At 62.9% G+C, this 18957-nt stretch overlaps 1 protein-coding gene across 1 annotated transcript; it reads left to right on the top strand.

Moving 5' to 3' along the window:
- The first annotated feature begins 255 nt into the window (after positions 1-255).
- ARHGAP36 (Rho GTPase activating protein 36) lies at positions 256-18019 on the top strand. Its single transcript, XM_075435882.1, has 11 exons — positions 256-327; positions 3606-3762; positions 6850-6912; positions 7410-7666; positions 8915-9110; positions 9418-9473; positions 10600-10750; positions 13380-13528; positions 14181-14351; positions 16258-16355; positions 17263-18019. The coding sequence occupies exons 2-11, from the start codon at positions 3648-3650 to the stop codon at positions 17393-17395; spliced, it is 1389 nt and encodes a 462-aa protein (XP_075291997.1). The 5' UTR covers positions 256-327; positions 3606-3647; the 3' UTR covers positions 17396-18019.
- The last annotated feature ends 938 nt before the right edge of the window (positions 18020-18957 follow it).

Here is an 18957-nt window from a genome sequence, read left to right as displayed (position 1 = left end):
GTTGAGCAGCCGTTGATCCCCCGCCAAGGCCCAAGCGCCGTCAGGCGTGGGAAGCGCTGCCCCTTCCCGTCCAACCCTGCCCTCTCCGTCCGCACGACGACGTTTCTGGCTCTCGTTTCTTTTGGCAGAAAATTCGCGTTCTCATCACCCCTCTCCTCCCCTCGACCGCCTCCGGCTGCAGCGTCTCCGCTCCGTCACTGCTCCGGCGGGCAGTGAAGGGTCCTCCGGCCGCTCCTCGGGGGACGCTGCGCTGGGAGCCATCGCCCCGAAGGAAGAGCGGGGAGCCCGGGCTGCCTCTCGTCGGGCTGCGGGAGGGCGACGAGGAAGGTAAGCGTCAGCCCTTCGTCCCGGCCGGGAAGAGGGTAACCTTGCTGCTGAGACGGGGATGCAGCTGCAGCTCCTCGGGAGCAGAACGGGCAGCGGAGCTGAGCTTTTCCCCTGAGATTTCCCTAAATAAGCCCCAGTCCTAAAAATAAGCAGGGAAAGCCGTTGCGGAGAGGAAGAGCCGTGCTAACGCTCCCAGTGAAAGGTGTTTTATTGCTGTTTTAGACGAAGTGAGGTTTCTCCTCCGGCATCCCCCTCCAGAGGAGCATTGGCCGTGCTCGGGCTCTCGCCACACTGCCGATGCCGGCCCGACCCGCTGCTGCGCAGGGCTCTGCCAGCTACGTCCGGCTCGGGCAGGGACCCCCACCCGCTGCCCAGGGGGCTTCGGTGGTGGTCCCCATCTAGCTCGCTCCCCGGAGCAGAACTTCATGCTTGGGGGAAGAAGTAAGGCCAGGTTTCCAAGGGCTAACCGCGGAAGCAGGAGTTTATCGGGCAGCCGGCAATGGTGGCGGTTCGCAGGGCTGTTCTCGTGGCGCTGGCGGGAGGGTGATAAGCAGCAGCCTGCCCGGCGCCTCCTTCCTGCTCTCCCTCTCCTCGTTGGGTTTCCTTCGCCTCGCCCCAGGCGGCCGCGTCCTCCGTGATGCCGCACAGGCAGGGGCTGCGAGCCTGGGCTCTTACCTCCAGAAAGGTAACTTCCCTCCGTGTGTCTGTCCCTGGGGCTGTCCATCCGTCCGTCTGCGGCGTCCCGCTCCGCCTCGTCCCTCGTTCCTGGCGCGCGGAGGCACGTGGCAGTCGCTGGCAAGGGGAGCCGTTCGTGCCCGTCAGAGCCAACTCTGTACCCATGCCCCCGTCTCCCACCCGGGCTGTCCCAGCCCATCTCCGTGCCCCGGCGGCTGCAGAGCTGCGTGCGACCGGGCAGTTCTCTGAGCTGAAGTCCGACCCCTCACACGCAGCCGCGTTGAGACGGTAAATAAAATACGCTGCGAAAGGGCTGCGTCCTCCTCCCACGGGTGCTTTTTCCCTGTGGATGGAGGATGGAAGCTATGGAAAGCTGCGCGTTGCGTCCCAGGCTGGTTGCTGAGCCTGCCTTGGGAGGGAGCGCGGCGGGGCAGGACGCTGAGGGGCAGCCGAAGCGAGCTGCAGAGCCGAAAGAGCAGCTCCTGGTGGTGTTTCCCAATTTAACAATGAAAAAGCCACTTTTCAAGCAGGACGCGGGTGCCTCCGTGCGCTGTGCCTCGCCTAAAGCTCCGCTGGGTGCTGGGATGCTCTGCTGACGCGTCCTGCGAGCTCCAGCTCCCTGCGGAGCCAGCACCGGCCCCTCCCAGCTGCCAACCCTGCGGCCCCGGTGCCGGGCAGCCGTGGGCACCCCGTACCCCGGCTCCGACCGCCCCAAGGCGCCGAGCTGGGGCGGGCGCCGCGGCTCCGCTGCATCGCGCGTTCGCCCGTGCCGAGGCGCGTCGCTTCTCTGACGAACGCCAGACGTCTCGGGAATCTCTGCCTGTGGCTGGGTTCCCTTTGCACTGTGCCCTTCTGGGGAGTGCGTAATAGCTGTTTCATATTTTTATTTTTTTGAAATTCAGGTAACTTTCTCCTCTCGGAGCCTGTACTCTGACCGCGTCTCCTCTGCGCGCCGGCCGGGAACCTGGGTCCTTTCTCCCGCTGGCTGCTGCGTTTTGCTCTTTGGACCGCGGCTGGGCTCGCCGGGGGCTGGGGCATTGGGCGTCCGGCCGTGACGTGCGCAGGGCTGGGAGCTTCAGCCCAGCCTGTGCCGGGGAACCGCCTCGGCGAGGCTTCTGCAGCGCTGGCCCGTGCTGGAAGCGTCCAATTTACCCCAGATGGAATATTAAATTAAGAAATAAACCAATTTAAAACGAGGGGACAAAGGCAGCGAAGAGGAGCGTGTGAGTACGAGGGGGCTGTAATTCTTCTTTAGTGGGACATGCGCTGCTTTTCAGGGTTTAGAAGGTTTAATGACTAAAAAAACCCCAAACCCTGACCCTGTCTTGCCTTCGCCCGCCCCGGAGGGACGCTGCTTCGCCCACCTTTCTGCGGTGTGGGAAGCATCGGCTCGGCCTCTGGCCGCCCGATGGAGCCCGCGGTGAGAGGGGCACAGGGAGCGGCAGCGTGCGCAGCCCCCGCGTCCCCACCCTGGGCAGCCCCCATCACCTGGCCCCAGCTGGACCCTCCCCGGGCTCTCTCGGGAGGTCCCAGCTCCTCCGTTACTCCCCGTTCCTCAGCACCCAGTGCGCGGTGGAGGGTGAGGGGAGGAGAGGAGTGGTGTCCATCTGCACAGCACCCTCTGAAGACTGGCTTGAGGCCGGTGTCTCACCCCAAGCCCTTTCCACCCAAGCCCATGGTTTTGGTTGCGTTGAGCTCTGGGTGGACCCGGAGCCGCTCCCAGCACAGCCTCGATGCCTGGTCCATGGGCGCAGCGTGAGGACGTGCTGGGATGGAGCCCCTGGCTCCGTGTGCGTGGTGTTTGCAGGGGAGAAGCCTGTTAGATACGGGGTCAGAGCAAGCAGGGCGAAGCGCTGCGGGTTCCCTCGCACAGGTTCATAGAATCACAGAATCGTTAAGGTTGGAAAAGACCTCTCAGGTCATCAGGTCCAACTGCCAACCCAACACCCCCATGCCTGCTAAACTGTGTCCTGAAGTGCCACATCTACAGGGTTTCTGAACCCCACCAGGGATGGGGACTCCAACCCTGCCCTGGGCAGCCAAAAACCCTGAGTTTTTTTGGAACGCGTTCTGCCTTCTGGGCTTGGTAAGGAGATGGTGGGACTTGCCTCCATCCTGACTCTGCTCCCACAGAGCGTGATCTCGAGGCTGATGCCAACCAGGAGCTGTATTCCCGTGGTGACAAATGGCGAAGTCCCAGGACTGGGACCACAGTCCCTGCTCTGGCTGCCCAGGATGTGCCCCCTCTTGTGTACCTGAGCCTGGTGGCGCTGGGCTTCGTGTAAGAACAGATTGCAGCCAGAATTGGCCCTGGAGCTCTGCACCGAGCACCGAGGTGCCTCAGGGAGCTGGTGGGGTCTTGGGAGCCAGGGCTGAGGTGCCCCACATACTCCCTGATGCCTCCAAGGCCTTTGCTTTGAAGGTTGAAGTGGGACGGGGTGGCTGGGGTGCCGACAGATCAGCTCTTTGAGGGGGGTGGAAGAAGGCCAAGCGTCCCCTGCTCTTCCAGAGACACCCGAGGCACTTTCAGCAGCTCCTCTCCTAAAGCAGGCGTCTCTGCGATGAGCTCCTGACTCTTTTGTTTTTATATACGTGTTTTTCAGGGGACCTTTGTCTCAGCTCTTCTGCCAGGACGAAGCAGCGAGATGCAGCCTGTGCCCCTGCACAGCCTTTCGGAGCTGGAAAGAGCCAGTCTGCGAGAGATCGCGCTCTGCCAGCTGCAGGAGAAGCTGCTTGTTGGAGACCTCAGCCTGGCCAGAGGTAGAGGGTGGGAGAGGACGGCGGGAGGGCTGAGGGCTGAGCCGTTATTGCCGCTCCTCCCCACTTCGTAACACGGGAGGATGTTTATGGAAAGATGTTTGTGACACATTGTGGTGCATTTCATCTTCTCTTGAGCCCCCAAGGCCTAATCAGCCTTCTGAGGAGGGTTTGCGTGTCCGTAGGAGTGTGAGAAGATGACCTTGCCTGTTGTCCACCTCTGGTCCCCCTAATCCAAACCAGACGCAATAGGACTTGGCAAGGTCTTCCAGTGGGATTATCTTAATGTCACTGGGATGGGACAGGCTTTGCTTTGGATTAATGTCCAGCACGAAGTCCTGATGCTGGGAAGGGGCTTGTGCGAGGCTGGGAGATGTGCTGCCGAGATCAATGGGCAGATAAACATAGCAGCTCCACGGGGACTGAGGTCTGCTGTCCTGGCCTGCGCAGACGTACACCATCATCTGAGTTCCCATAGCTGCCGGCGTCCCCCGGCGTCTGCACCTCTGACTGAGCCAGCACAGCGTGTCGGGGAGCAGCTCGCTCCTTCCCAAGCTTACTCGGGAGTGGAGAGCCCACCTGGAGATGCCCCCTCCTCCCTGGGACGTGTTGTGGCATCCCGGCCGGGCAGGAGACGCCCGCAGCTCGCCAGCGCGGTGCCGGCGGTGGGGTGTGAAGGGAGCTGGGGGTCCCCAGCCCCACCTCCTACTCGCAGCCGGGGCTGGGACCCCCACAGACGGAGCCCCCCGCACCTCTGGGAACCCGTCCCAGGGAAGGGGCTGCTCTGAACGCCCGACCTCATACGGGACAGCAAGCACTCACTGGGGCGACGTCCAAGTTGGGTTTCCTGTCTCCATCCTTGGAAGGTTTCCTGCAATGAAATGGCTTCAAGAAAAGCAAGAAAGCTCCCCTCTTGTTCCCAGAACTCCCAGTTGCCCCAGGGCTGCAGCAGCGGCTGCCACAGACCGCTTTCCTGTCCCCTGGGGACTCTGCCCACAAACATCCTGGTTCCTTTTATTATTATTTATTTTTTACTTTGAGCTGTTGCGGTCCCGTTTGCGGTGACAGCCCGCAGCAGGGGCTTCTCTAGGGAACAGTGCGGTGCCCAAAACCCCGGGCGTTCCCCGCCTCGCGGTTAGGGGGGCTGCGTTCTGTCGCTGGGCTCCTCTCCCGCTGCGGGACGGGTGCGGGGGGCTGCGAAGCCCTGAGCTCATCCTTGCGCGTGGTTTGGACTCCGCTCTGGTGCACGCCTGGTTTTCGGAGCAAGCGGTTGCTGCCGGGGGAGTCCCTCCTTCCCTTCGCCCCTCTTTGCACCCTTGAGGTTCCTGCCTGCGAGCTGCTTGTTTCGCAGTCGGTTGGCAGGGGGTCGGCGTAGGCTGCCGAGGACTGGCTGTGGAGCTGTGCCTCCCGCCGCATCCCCTTCCCATCCCAGCGTTTCGGGGGTGGTTCCTCATGCTTGGAAGCGCCCGAATTTGGGCTGCGTGATCTCCACTTGGGCCCATCCGCCTGTCTGTGCTTGCTCCCCAGCATCTACCCACGTGAGATTCCCGACTCCTGCCCTCTTTGGTAAAGAGCCATGGCACAGCTGTCATCATTTTCCTCAAGGAAGAGGTGTTGAGCCCCTCTTTTAATCCTCGTGTCCCCAGATACCTAGGCGATGAGGAACGCGGGGTGTGCATCCCCTGGTGACTCCCTTTTGGGGCAGCCTTCAGCCTCGGTGCGCACTGGGCTGCTCTTTCCTTCCAACAGTCCTTACCTCACGCAACCCCAACAAGCTTCCGCAGCTTCTCAGACCTTCTAGCAAATGGCCTCTGTCGGGACTACCTCTCCTCTTGGCCAAACCTGCAGGACTGCGCCTGTGGTTTGAGCAGGAGATGGCCAAGGAAGATGGAAATCTTGGAAGGACGGGCAGCGTCGAGCTTGCTGTAACGCAGCTCAGTGAAAAGAAGTTGTCCTCCTCTCCGAGGTTCATGGTGGATCGTGTGCGTGACCCTGTCGTGGAGCTGCCAGCTCAGGCTCTCTGCACAGGGGGGTCCTGGTGGGTTTTGTACCATCTGCTGCCTCCTGCTTTGTTCCCCTGAGGAGCATCTGCACGGCTTCAGGAGCGGAGCGTTGTGCCGGTGCTGGGCCCCAGCGCGTTGTGGCCCCCTCCCAAGCCCGTGCTGGCCCACTGGGGTTTTGCTGGCCTGTGCCTCCTCAGCTGGGTGGGTCCTGTCTCCAGGCTGTTCCTCCTCTTCCAGCTGCCCGGTCGCTTGAATGAAGCGACACGCGTGGCGTGGCGGAAGAATTGACGTGGGCTACTCCTGTACACGTGTTGCTCATTCCAGCTTTCCTGGCTTTCTGCTAAATCTTACAGAATAACCCAAACAATTGCACGAGCTGTGTCTAGGAAGAGAATTCCTGCGGAATAGAGAGCGCGAGCCAGAGCAGGGCGATCTGTCCTGGACTTGGGGTGGGCAGTCAGTGACTTCGCAGTCCCGTGATGCGACGAAATGTGGTGGCTGGTGTTCCTGGGTGTACAATGTGGGGGCTTGGCCCTCTAGGACCGGTTAGGGATTTCTGGTGGCACGTGTCTTGTCCAGCTTCATTTGCCTGTGTTCTGTAAGACGTTCACAGAAGTGTTTCTGGGCTGTGTTCCTTCTGCCAGTGCTGAGAGCGGAGCTCGGAGGACGCGTGAAGGTAGCTTTCCGACTCACTAAGGAACTGCCAGGACATCGCCATCCCTGCAGAGCCACGCGCAGCACGGGCACAGAGCGTGAGGGGGCCAGGACAGTGGCTGTGGCTCGGTTTGGCTCTGGTTTGTGCGGCCGGTCCGTTTGCTGGGTGCCTGAGGGCTCACACGCCCTGCCCTCAGACGAGCTGCTGGCTCGCACCTCTGCATCGCCAGGCGTCAGCCAGCCCCGACGGGGAGGGGTTTGTGGCCGCAGCTGGGGTGTCTTTAGCCCATGGCTACGGCTGGTGCCGTGGGGTCCCGTGGTGGCCGTGGCCGTGCGCTCCCTGCGACGGTGCAGAAAGGGAAATGTCTCTGTGGGGAGACCGCACCAAAGCGGCCCAATGACGCAGAACCTTTCCCTGCTTTTCTCCTCGTAGTTGGACCCAAAGGCAGTAAATCTATCCGCCAGAAGCTGGAGAGCCTTTCCAAGGAGAAGAAAGGTGAGCAGCCTCCCTTGTACCCGGGTTTTGGTCCCTGCTCCCCAGCGGAGCGGGTGAGTTGTGGTGGGGCTGAGCTGGGAGATGCCGGCACGCCGTCTCCCTGGCCGTGCCCTCCCCGCTCGGCTCGCTGCCTGCCCGGCGCTTCCCAGGGGCAGCAGCTCCCGTCGGGGTCTGCCTGGGGGGATGCTCTGCCCACCCACCCCGGCACCCCTGGCTCTGGGGGGCTGGAGGGGACAGGGCAGGCGAGGGCACGGGTGGCTACAGGACGGCCATCCTGGATTCGAGCTGTAGATCTCCTTGTCACGCATTGAGTCGGTTTTATACGTTGTCCTCTTCTGTCTCGTGCTGGCGGTTACCTTTCCCGTCCCCGGTATTCCCTGCTGTCCGTTAGTTATCTCATCCCGGTGTAACGCTGGCAGCTGGGCTGCGCTAGCGCAGCTCCCTCTCGTTTTTTCCTGCTAGCAGTGCTCTTCCATTTCTCCCACCTTTTTCCCTAGACTGCTCTCCTCAGACCTTCGGGATCCCGCTCTTCCAAGTCCTCGCCAACGACCGTGCCTACAGGCAGCTGCAGGAAGCAGTGAAGAAGAGCCGCCGGCTCTGCCTGGAGGTGGAAGCGACGGTGACGAGATTCCGGGCTCAGAGGCAGAAGAGGTCCCCGATGGGCGGGAGCTGTGGCCTGGGACCCGGCGGGGTCTTCCCGGAGGAGCCGCTTTCTCCGACTTTTCTCCACCACAGCTCCCGGAGCCAGCGAAGGGTAGGATTGCAAAGACGGGCGCGCTGTGGTGGTGCTGCAGGCTGGGGGAGGCTCTGACCGCAGCGATAAATACCACTGCCCAGGGTCTTTTCGTAAGGGACGTGAGCTATTGGTGCTGCGTGCTGGGTCGGTCCCGGTCCGCCCTCGGGGAAGCGTGCTGCCCCTGGTCCCCCAAGAGGTGGGCTGTGAGGGGTGGGACAGGCTTTGCTGGCTCAGCTCTGATGGAGCCAAGGTCACCAGCAGGACATGGCCGGGCAGCCGAAGTGGACAGGGATAGGATGGGATTTTTCTCCTCCTCCATCGCATCACATCTTGAAGCCCCGGCCTCGCGGTTGTCAGCCCCCCCCCCGAGGTGGCAGCCATCGGTGGTGGGCCGTGCTGGCATGCAGCAGACCAGAGCTCTTGCGCTGGGAGCCGCTCTGCTCGCGGTGCTGACCACCCCTGCGCCGACAGGCAAGGAGGGTGGTGTGGCTGGTGGCCTTGGCCACCTCCAGCTTGGCTTCGGTGCTGTCTCCGGCGAGGGGAGGTGGGTTACAGGCTGGGTTTGGTTTGTCTCGTCTCTCTGGAGCAGAGACCCGTGCCTGTAACCCCTGGTGTAGAGCAGCTCCAGTGCAGGCAGCTAAATCCAGTGTGTGGAGCAGTCAGAGGTGAAAGGCTTGGGGACGCTTGCTCTTTCTCCACGTCTGCGTGCAGCGTAGGGTCTGTCCTGGTGGGAAGGCTGTGTTTAGCAACGCCTCGCGCTGGGAGAGTGCACGCAACGAATGCAGGGGAGATGACAGGACTCTGTGGTTCTCCTGCAACCCCAGACAGGCTCTGTAGACCTCTGTGTTTGTTTGGAGGTGATGCCTCACAGAATCACAGAATGTTGGGGGTTGGCAGGGACCTCTGTGGGTCACCCAGCCCAACCCCCTGCCCAAGCAGGGTCACCCAGAGCAGGCTGCACAGCACCGCGGCCAGGCGGGGCTGGAATATCTCCAGAGAAGGAGACTCCACAGCCTCCCTGGGCAGCCTGGGCCAGGGCTCCGTCACCCTCAGAGGGAAGAAGTTCTTCCTCGTGTTCAGCTGGAGCTTCCTCTGCTTCAGTTTGTGCCCGTTGCCCCTTGTCCTGTCGCTGGGCACCACTGGAAAGAGTCTGGCCCCGTGCCTCCCTCCCTTTCCCACACACTTCCGAGGTCACAGCAATGACGGTGTAGCAGGAGCTGGTGGGGTGGTTCCTGCTGCCCAGGAATCACCTCTGCTCCGTCTCAGGGGGCAATGTCCGTGGACTCCATCGCCGAGCTGAGCGACAACACTTCCAAGCTGCTGGAGGCACTGCAGCTGTCACACCCCCACGAGCTGGACCCGCCGAGGAGCCTGGGCAAGAAGAAGATGCTGAGCCTCAACCCCATCACCTGGCAGGTCCCGCGGGTCGTGGAGAGATGCTGCAAGCACATCGAAACGTACGGTAAATCCGCCTGCCTCTCCGAAGGTCACTCTGCGTGTCGGGGACCCATCTCCTGGTGCGCCCTGGCCTCACCTCCCCCTGCAGATCCAGCGTCCAGCTCAGGGTGATGGTACGGGCCAGAGCTCCTCGTTGACCCCGGAAAAACCTTACGGCTCTGAAAACCTTTCATTTTGCCCCCTCTGCCCGGAGCAGGGGAGGACGCACTGCCTCACGTGCGGTGCGAGAGAGCCACCTGCATGAGGCCGAGGGGCCCCGAGGACCGGTCGGGGGGCTGGGGGTGCAGGGCGCTAACCTCTCTGTGTCCCAGGTCTCCACACGGTCGGCATCTTCCGGGTTGGGAGCTCCAAGAAGAGAGTTCAGCAGGTACGGGGAGACGTTTACTGCGTCCTCCGTGGCGGTACAAGGGACGGACGCTTGTGTGGGTGGGGAATGAACGAGGCAGACGTTGACACGGAGAGGTCTAAAATGTCACAGGCACGTACTGGGTCACAGACAACCCGTAGCCTGCTGCTGGGTCCTTCTCGAAGAGCAGCTTCGTCCCTCCAAGCTGCCTTTAGCAGCTGAGCCTCCATCCGCCGGTTGGCACTTGAGGGCTCCCTCCGGGCTCCCTTCACCAGCCAGCAGCTCCTTCTGGGCCTGTGGCCCATCCCCGGGGCAGCAGTGGGCTCTTGGGGTATGGGGGACAACAGGTTGACCAGGAGCCAGCAGCGTGCCCTGGCTGCCAAGAAGGCCGATGGAATCCTGGGGTGCATGAGGAGGAGTGTGGGCAGCAGGGCGAGGGAGGTTCTCCTTCCCCTCTGCTCTGCCCTAGTGAGGCCCCATCTGCAGTGCTGTGTCCAGTGCTGGGCTCCCCAGTTCAAGAGAGATGAGGAGCTACTGGAGAGAGTCCAGCGCAGGGCTACGAGGATGATGAGGGGACTGGAGCATCTCTCCTACGAAGAGAGGCTGAGGGAGCTGGGCTTGTTCAGCCTGGAGAAGAGAAGGCTGAGAGGGGACCTTAGAAATGCCTCTAAATATCTGCAGGATGGGGGTCAGGAGGACGGGGCCAGACTCTTTCCAGTGGTGCCCAGCGACAGGACAAGGGGCAACGGGCACAAACTGAAGCAGAGGAAGCTCCAGCTGAACCCGAGGAAGAACTTCTTCCCTCTGAGGGTGATGGAGCCCTGGCCCAGGCTGCCCAGGGAGGCTGTGGAGTCTCCTTCTCTGGAGATATTCCAGCCCCGCCTGGCCGCGGTGCTGTGCAGCCTGCTCTGGGTGACCCTGCTTGGGCAGGGGGTTGGGCTGGGTGACCCACAGAGGTCCCTGCCAACCCTGACCATTCTGGGATTCTGTCTGGCGTGCCTTTCTGTGGTGTTCTGCACCAGGGGGACACTGGGAGCAGCCAGCCCTCCTGTCCTGCTGTCGTAGGAGCTCTGCGCAGGGGCAGGTCCTGACACCATGGCTCTTGCTGACTGTCACTTCTGTTCTTCTCAATTCCTCCATCTTCCAGCTGAGGGAAGAGTTTGACCGAGGAGTGGATGTTTTCTTGGATGAGCATCACAGCGTTCACGAGGTGGCTGCCCTGCTCAAAGAGTTTCTTCGGGCCATGCCGGATTCGCTGATTCCCGGAGAGCTCTACGCAGCCTTCCTCAGCACAGCCGGTGAGTGCTGGGGCTGCGGGGGCTCACCCCGCACGGCCCACCCGCCGCCTCTGGGTTTGTGAGGAAAAATGGGGATTTCCTTCCTGTGCCATGACCCGGCTCGGTAGCAGGTCCCGGCACAACTGGAGCTCAGCCTGGCAGTTTGCGCTGCCTGCAAGGGGGTCTTCGCCTGCGCCCTGCCCAGGTCCCCCGACCCTCCGTATTTCGGGTGCCGGAGGTTTTAGGCAGTCTCCACAGCTTCCAGCATCGCTCTTTCTTCACCTCCTTCACCGCTTCTTTGCTTCTCTTTTCCCATCCTTCTCTCCTCGGTTTGGATTCTCCAAATCGGAATCCTCGAACGCCTGCTTCCCCTTCGACGCCGGCTCTGATTCCCGCCGAAGCCGCGCCGCTGCGCACCGCTGGGCTCGCTGCCATCTCAGGGAGCAAGCGGTGGGGGGAGTGGAGGCGCGTGAGGGTTCAGGGCGACGTTACGAGGCAGCCCTCAGCCCTCCAGCTCAGGTGTTTGAGCACAGGGTGCTGTGGTGGGGGTGGGAGGCTGGCATCTCGTCCAGCTCTGCCACCAGCGTGCGTCTCTGCCGGCGGTGGGGACCCGGGTCAAGGCGGAGCAGCAGGAGATGCCATCCCAAGGGAGGAGCAGGCCAGCGCTGCGTCCCAGCTGGAGGTGGCCGTGCTGTCCTGACCTTGCTGTCTTTGGTTTCGAGTCCTAGACGTGGAATTTGCGTGACGTTTGATGTGAGCTTCCGAACTGGCTGTTTTGCAAGGGGACAATAGTTTGAGCTGCCAGCTCCTCGCGCGTTGTGTGCGACCCAGCTAGAGAAAGGCAGTGGAGAGGACCTGGGAAGCTGGCGATGCCCATCCCTGGAAACTTGGGAGACCTTCCACTGGTCTCTGAGTGACCCGAGCCTGAGCCCCTGATCACACCTTCGGTGGGTTCTGTTCCGGCGCTCGCCCCACGCCCCCTGAGCCCACCCGGCTGCGCGGCGGACGGGGCAGGCTGCGGGGCAGCGGCTCGGTTACCCGCCGCGGCCGCTCCTGCTTTCTGCTCCCGGCTCGGGTGTGCGATCCGAGCGGACCTTCAGCTCGCGCTGGGTTTGCCATCCTCACACCTGGGCCAGGAGATCTGCCCGGTCCTCCCTAGATCAGTGACCTAAGGGGCGTCCCCTCGCAGCCAGCACTGCAGCGGGACGTGGGACCACGCCGTCCCCGTCCCACGCTCTTTCTCCGCCTGCCATCCGTCACACAGAGCTCTGAATGCCCCTTCTCGTCGTACCTGCCTGGCTTCTGGGTGCTTCCCCCTCCTTTTTCCCCCCTCCTTTTTCCCCCCTCCTTTTTCCCCCCTCCTTTTTCCCCCCTCCTTTTTCCCCCCTCCTTTTTCCCCCCTCCTTTTTCCCCCCTCCTTTTTCCCCCCCTCCTTTCCCCCCCCCCCTTTTCCCCCCCTCCTTGTTCCCCCCCCTCCTTGTTCCCCCCCCCTCCTTGTTCCCCCCCCTCCTTGTTCCCCCCCCTCCTTGTTCCCCCCTCCTTGTTCCCCCCCTCCTTGTTCCCCCCTCCTTGTTCCCCCCCTCCTTGTTCCCCCCCTCCTTGTTCCCCCCCTCCTTGTTCCCCCCCCTCCTTTTCCCCCCCCTCCTTTTCCCCCCCCTCCTTTTCCCCCCCCTCCTTTTCCCCCCCCTCCTTTTCCCCCCCCTCCTTTTCCCCCCCCCTCCTTTTCCCCCCCTCCTTTTCCCCCCCCTCCTTTTCCCCCCCCCTCCTTTTCCCCCCCCTCCTTTTCCCCCCCCTCCTTTTCCCCCCCCCTCCTTTTCCCCCCCCTCCTTTCCCCCCCCTCCTTTCCCCCCCCTCCTTTCCCCCCCCTCCTTTCCCCCCCCTCCTTTCCCCCCCCTCCTTCCCCCCCCCTCCTTTCCCCCCCTCCTTTTCCCCCCCTCCTTGTTCCCCCCCCCTCCTTGTTCCCCCCCTCCTTGTTTCCCCCCTCCTTGTTCCCCCCCTCCTTGTTCCCCCCCTCCTTGTTCCCCCCCCCTTGTTCCCCCCCCTCCTTGTTCCCCCCCCTCCTTGTTCCCCCCCCTCGTTTTCCCCCCCCCCCTCCTTTTCCCCCCCCTCCTTTTCCCCCCCCTCCTTTTCCCCCCCCTCCTTTTCCCCCCCCTCCTTTTCCCCCCCCTCCTTTTCCCCCCCCTCCTTGTCCTCCCCTCGTGTTTCCCCCCCCTCGTGTTTCCCCCCCCTCGTGTTTCCCCCCCCTCGTGTTTCCCCCCCCCTCCTTGTCCCCCCCCCCTCCTTGTCCCCCCCCCTCGGTTCCCCCCCCCTCGGTTCCCCCCCCCCTCGTTTCCCCCCCCCCCCTTGTTCCCCCCTCCTTTTGCCCCCCTCCTTTTTTGCCCCCTCCTTTTTCCCCCTCCTTTTCATTGGATTATAATCCCTCTGGTCGAGGAGTGTCTTTGACGACGGGGCTGTACAATATCAAATCATGTCGCAGCCCTCGCTGGGCTGTCCCAGGGTCCCTATCCCTGCAAGGACGGGACGAAGGGTAAATTGCCAGCCAGGCTCCCTCCAGAGCTCGTTACCCTCGTTGTAAACGAGGGCTGTCCAGCCGGGACCCGCGCGAATTAACGAGTTACATCAGGTAATTAACGGTGTGCTCTCTGCGCAGCCCTGGAGCGCCCGGCGCAGCTGGCTGCCCTGCGGCTGCTGCTCTTCGTGCTGCCGCCCTGCCACAGCGACACGCTGCACCGGCTCCTCGGGCTCCTGGGCGAGGTGGCCCGGCACGCCGACAGCGCCCGCGGCCCCGGCGGCCAGCAGGTAAGGACCGGACGGCCTGGGCGCGTCGGCTGCGCCAAGGAGCGTTCGCTCAGGCCTGGGCGGCTCAAACCAAGCAGAGCTTCTTGCAAGCCCTGGGTGAATCCTGCGGCAAACCCAAGCTGCGGATCAATCCCCTCGTCGCGGCGGGTCGGGGTGGCTCCGGTGCAGCGAGGTGACGTTCCGGGTTGCGCTGTCCCCGGAGAGCCCTGGCTGTGTGTCCGCAGGCAGCGCAAGGGGCAGTTTTTGTGGACCAATTCTGGGTTTCCACCTCCAGCTTTCACGAAGGGCTTACCATCGTGCACCAAGGTTGATTTTGGTTTCTCCGGCCGATGCGAATTCAAAATCTCCCTGTGGCTCAGAGGCTGGTTATGCCCCATATTGTAGGGCAATACAGAAATACTGGTTGTTACCTTCCGGTGCGGGCTGTGAAAGCCAGCTGGGTGGGAACAGAAGTGCTGATGCCAGGAGGGGGTGAGTGTGTGCCCCAGCACTGCAAACCCACCATGCTGGCCCTGCCGTCAGCTCAGAGAGGACCAGACTGGACCCAGAACCCCCCGGCCTCACTCATGTTCCCATCCTGGGGTGGGTGAGGCTGTCCTGGATCATCTTACGCCACTGCATCTATAGCCTGCAATTTCCTTTTCCTTGCTAGATCCCTGGGAATAAAATGACAGTTTCAAACTTGGCCACAATCTTTGGTCCCAACATCCTTCAGAAGGAGAAGCCTGGGGAGAAAGACGCCGGTGCCATGAACTTTGAAGACAGCGCTGCCATCATCCTGGTGCTCCAGAGGCTGATTGAGCACCACCAGACCTTGTTCATGGTAGGTGAGGCTTTCTCAGGGCGGCTTCCCCAGACCTTTCCTTCCCCACTGAGTGCTTTACTGGTGGCAGCAGAAGGAAGGAGATGTTCACAGCCCATTTAGCAGCAGGTGACTCAAGTCGGTGTGTGAAAATGTGATTTGTTCCTCTTGCCAGATGTAGATATTAATTTGGGATGGTTTGTTACTGGCATCGTGAAGGCAGAGCTGAGGGTCGTGCCATGGACAGGTCCCATCTTCTCTGTCGCTTTCTGCTCTGGTGACGTCTGAGCGAGCTCCTTGGCGACAGGAGACCACTGCCCGGCCGCAGCTGCGGGACTGGCCCCTCGCCGCTGGCTCTCCCTGAAAGATCCAGCGTGGGGCGGAAAGAGGAGGAGAAAATGGGAGACCCGAGAAGAGGGAAGGAGCTGGAGGCGATGGCATGGGGCAGAGGTGCCGCAGCCTCAGGCAGATGTGGGGAGGTGGTAACGGTGGGGAGAGCTGGTGAGGACAGCCAAGGACGGGATGGCTTCAGGTCTGCTCTCCAGTGGGTGGTTTGGACCATCGGTGGGGCGGGGAGTACTCAGCCTGTCCCAGAGGATGCAGTGACTCGGGGTTCCCAAAAGCATCTGTTAGAGTCACCGAATGGTTTGTACGGGGTGAGACCTCTGGGGCCTCCAGCCTCCAGCCCAGCCAGGGTCTGGGCTCGCTGCAAAGCGAGGTGTGCTCCTTTCCAGGGATGGAGAGCTGTGACCTCTCTGGGTCCTGTCGCGGGGCGGCAGCACCCTCAGGGGAAGGATCTTCTCCATGTCAGCAGTGCCCCTGCTGCAGCCCGTCCCTGCTGCGCCCCGCTCTGTGCCTGGGCACCGCTGGGGAGGGTCTGGCTCCGTCCTCTCTCCACCCTCCCGCGGGCCGTTTGCAGAGTGAAAGCCTCTTGGGTCTTCTCCTGCCCAAATCCTGCCCTGCGTGGGTGTCCAGGTGTGCTCCAAGCCTTCAGCGTTGCCCTCCCCGCTCTGCCCCGCTGCAGGGAGGCATGGCAGACCGGGGACGGCTCTCCAGGCTCCGTGCCTCTCTCCACCCCTCTGGGAGATGCTGGGGGAGAAGGAGGAGAGTGCTGCGACGCAGAACCCAAGCACAGGCAGCGCTTCCCGGGGCAGGCTCGGAGGTGGGAGCGGTGGCCGAGTAGCAGAGCCCCTGCGGGTGTAGATCGGATGTTAGGAAAAATTTCTGTACTGGAAGAGCGGTCGGGCGTTGGACCAGGCTGCCCAGGGCAGTGGGGGAGTCCCCGTCCCTGGAGGGGTTCAAAAACCGTGTGGATGTGGCACTTGGGGACAGGGTTTAGCAGGCGTGGGGGTGTTGGGGTGACGGTTGGACTTGATGATCTTAGGGGTTGTTTCCAGCCTTAGTGGTTCTGTGATTCTAAGCTGCAAGGTGCCATAGCGAGCACTGCGGGTGCTTTGGGTGCTTCGTGCGGACCTGGGCACCCCTGCAGCCGTCCCCGAGGGTGCGATGTGGGCATGTGGCTGCTCTCCCGGGGGACAGCCCGGAGCAGGCTGTGCTGAAACCCGGCAGGAACTCCCTGGATCAGCAGGAGCACCCACCGAGCAGTCCTCCTGGCCCTGGCTTTGGAGAGGACCCGGGAGATTCCCGAGAAATACCAGGAATGCCCATTCCCTATAGGTGTGCAGGGATGTGACGTTTCGGGTCCCCCCAAAGCCTGGCAGCAGCTGTCAGGCCTGCAGGGAGCCCGAGGGCTGGGGTTAGCGTGGGAGAAGCAGGGGCTGAGACCCCGCTCGGACCCCTGGCAGTGCGTGGGGCACGGCACCAACGCGGGGGTCCGTGAGCACGTGGTGGCCCGGAGCCCCTCTGCCCACCTCCCTCTGGAGAGGGGGAGATGCCGCGAGCGCGGGCGTCCCTGTGTCCCCCCCAGGTCCCCCCGGAGATGCAGCGCGACGTCCTGAGGAGGCTGTTTCAGACAGACCCCGACGTCATCGACTACCTCCTGCGCAGGAAGCTCCCCGCCGTGCCGTAAGTGCTGCTGGCAGCCCCTCGCTGCGCGGGGGCAAAGCCCCCCAGCACCGCTCACCGCTGCTGGCGAGCAACGGGCAAACCCTGCTGATCCCCCTGCCCTCTTCCCCACTCCCTCTGCCGCTTTCGGTCGTGAACCCAGCTAAACTCCACCACCTTCTGCGCTAAGAGCTGAAGCCTCCCAGCTTTTCTGTCCCGTGGAGCTCCCCGGTCTCCTCTTCTGCCCCAGCCTGTGCCGTGCTCTCTCCTTCACCCACGTCTGCCCTGCCAGTGCCAACCCCGCCTTGCCCTGCACCCCCGGAGCCCTCCACGGCTCCAGATGCCCGCTCCGTTTTCACCTCTGGCACCAGCCTCCTCCAAATTTTCTTCGCCCGTGGTGTTGTCTGCATTTCTGTGCGGTTTTCCTTGCCGGTCCCGCGTGCGTCTGTGTGCGGGTGCGTCTGTGCCTGTGCGGCCAGCTGGGTGCACGCGTCTGCTTTTTGGCTGCGGGGTGGGTTAGTCCCGTACGGGCTCAGAGCCTGAGCTCGCGCCCTTCCCCGTGATTAGAACCGCGGGGACAAAGGCCCTTGCATGCCGTGATCTGAGCCCACGGTGGCGGCACCCGACACGGGAGGCATTCTGCTCCCCCACGGTCCGAAGCCGGGAGATGCCGGGCAGCCTGCGGTCTCCTCGCGGGGCTGGCGACTCCGGCAGCGAGCGTGGGCTGTCCCGCCTGGAATGGCTGCAGACCTCACGCGTCTGCCCTGCTGCCGTCCCCCGTCTGTCTTCACGGTCCTTTCGGGGCTGTCCAGAGGGATGGCAGATCTTCAGGGTCGCTGCTGGAGGACATCTGGGCCTGGAGTTGGCAATAGAAGCGGTCTGCAAATAGCATAATAGCATCTCTCTTTTTATTTTTGTCTTTTCTCAGGAGCGCAGGGAGCGAGGATTCGCCGGAGGAGCCCGCTCCAGGCACGCTGCCCGCTCGGAGCCCGGAGAGCCGCGCGGTCGCATCCGAGCTGTACAGCAGCATCTCCTTCCTGAACCTGGACTTTGGCATCTAGCGAGCCTGGCCCCTGCCCGCCGGGGGCAAAACCAGGCGACCCTACCCCGGCGAAAACAAGCCCTCTGTCCCGCTTTGGAGGAGCGGAGAAGGGAAGGGAGCGTGAACACCCGTGGGAGCATCTGTGCTGCTAGCAGAGACGCCGAATCGTGCTGGCATAGCGGAGCAGGAGCGGTGTTTGCAGCCTGCCCGCAGAAGGGCTTTCCATGCCTGGGGTTGTTGCTGGATGGCGACCAAGAAGCCCCTCTGCCCGTGCGGGGCCGTGCGGCGTGCGACGGGCAGCGAGCCGAAGCGGGCAGCACGTGCTGCAGCCTGCGCGCGCGTCCGGGGAGCTGCCGTGCCCCCACCCCAGCTCTGCCGCTGCCGTTGGCCGCGTCCCGAGAGCCCGAGGTGCCGGAGCTCCGTCCCCAGAGCTGTGTGGGGCGAGGAGCACCCCCAGCCCCGTGCACTGGGACAGTGAACTGGTGCAGACTGGGGAGCGGCAGGCAGGCGGCTGGCAGCGGGTGAACGCTGGTTCTCCGTGCACGCTTATGGCTGTGTCCTCCCAGCTCCACGTTTGTGGGTGGGGTGCAGCTTTCTCAGGTCGGTTGGTTTCCCTTTTTTAGGGTCAATAAACCCTCCATGTTAGAGAGGAAATATTGCCCGTATTTCCACGGTTAAGAGTGTTTTGCTAGGACCAGCGGCGGGTTGAGGGTTGGGAGGGCCGACCTGGCAAGGCTTTACGACAGAGGTAGGAATAGAGCTGGGTTCAGTTTTGGGTTAGGACTAGGGTAGGGTTGGCGATGAGATCAGGGTGACCGTCAGGGCTGAGGGAGAGCAAGTGTTTGGGTCTTCTCTGCTGGAAGTGGGCTGGGTGTCCTCAGCGTGCTTGGATGAAGTTGGTGACCATGGGAAAATGTTCTGTGGTCAGGTTCACCGCCGAAGGAGGTCTCCATCAGGGGTTGGTTGAAGTTTTGGTTTGACTGAGGTTCAAGATTAGGTTTAGGGTTGGGGTAAGGCTAGGGCTTGCCTGCTGAGCCATGACCTTGAACCACTGGTGTTCAGGTGACTTTGGAGGGGCTGGGACTGGCTGAGCTCAGGCCACGGACCAGTGCCTGCCCTTTGCCCCCACCGACGGCTCTAAAGCAGGAGGTGACTGCGGTTCCTCCAGGAGCTGTGGAGCAGCCTTCCCCTCCTTCCCCAGCCTTGCGACGGCTCCGAGCGCGAGGCCTTGGCGTTCTGGTTTAGCTCTGTGCGTTGCTGAGGTGGCAGCGAGTTTTGTGGAGCTGTGGCCGGAGGGCTGACCTGTCGAGCCGCGTGCCTCTGCCTCGGGATCGCCTGAGGATGCTCCAGCTCCCCCACCGTGGGCAGAGGGCCATCCTAGCCCAGCGAACCAGCTCCTGCAGGGACCTCTTGGAGAGAAAGGTCCCCGTAGCAAACCGAGTGAAGGCAGCTGGATGGGAGCGTGCAGAGCGAGGGTTTGGGAGAAGCCACCATCAAGGCGGGCATGGCCCAGCCGTGGCCCCGTGTGTCAGGACCTGCCTTTCCGTGCTCCTAGACCGAGCGGGAGGAGGCGTTCTGCCA

Source organism: Opisthocomus hoazin, chromosome 14 (genome assembly GCF_030867145.1).
Source record: "Opisthocomus hoazin isolate bOpiHoa1 chromosome 14, bOpiHoa1.hap1, whole genome shotgun sequence".
NCBI classification, from domain to species: Eukaryota; Metazoa; Chordata; class Aves; order Opisthocomiformes; family Opisthocomidae; genus Opisthocomus; species Opisthocomus hoazin.
This window is presented reverse-complemented; position numbering and strand designations above follow the sequence as displayed.

Coding starts and splice junctions, on each gene's coding strand:
- ARHGAP36 (XM_075435882.1), top strand. CDS start 3,648: ATGCAGCCTGTGCCCCTGCACAGCCTTTCGGAGCTGGAAAGAGCCAGT. Junction 3,763..6,849: donor AGACCTCAGCCTGGCCAGAG/GTAGAGGGTGGG, acceptor TTCTCCTCGTAG/TTGGACCCAAAGGCAGTAAA. Junction 7,667..8,914: donor GCTCCCGGAGCCAGCGAAGG/GTAGGATTGCAA, acceptor GCTCCGTCTCAG/GGGGCAATGTCCGTGGACTC.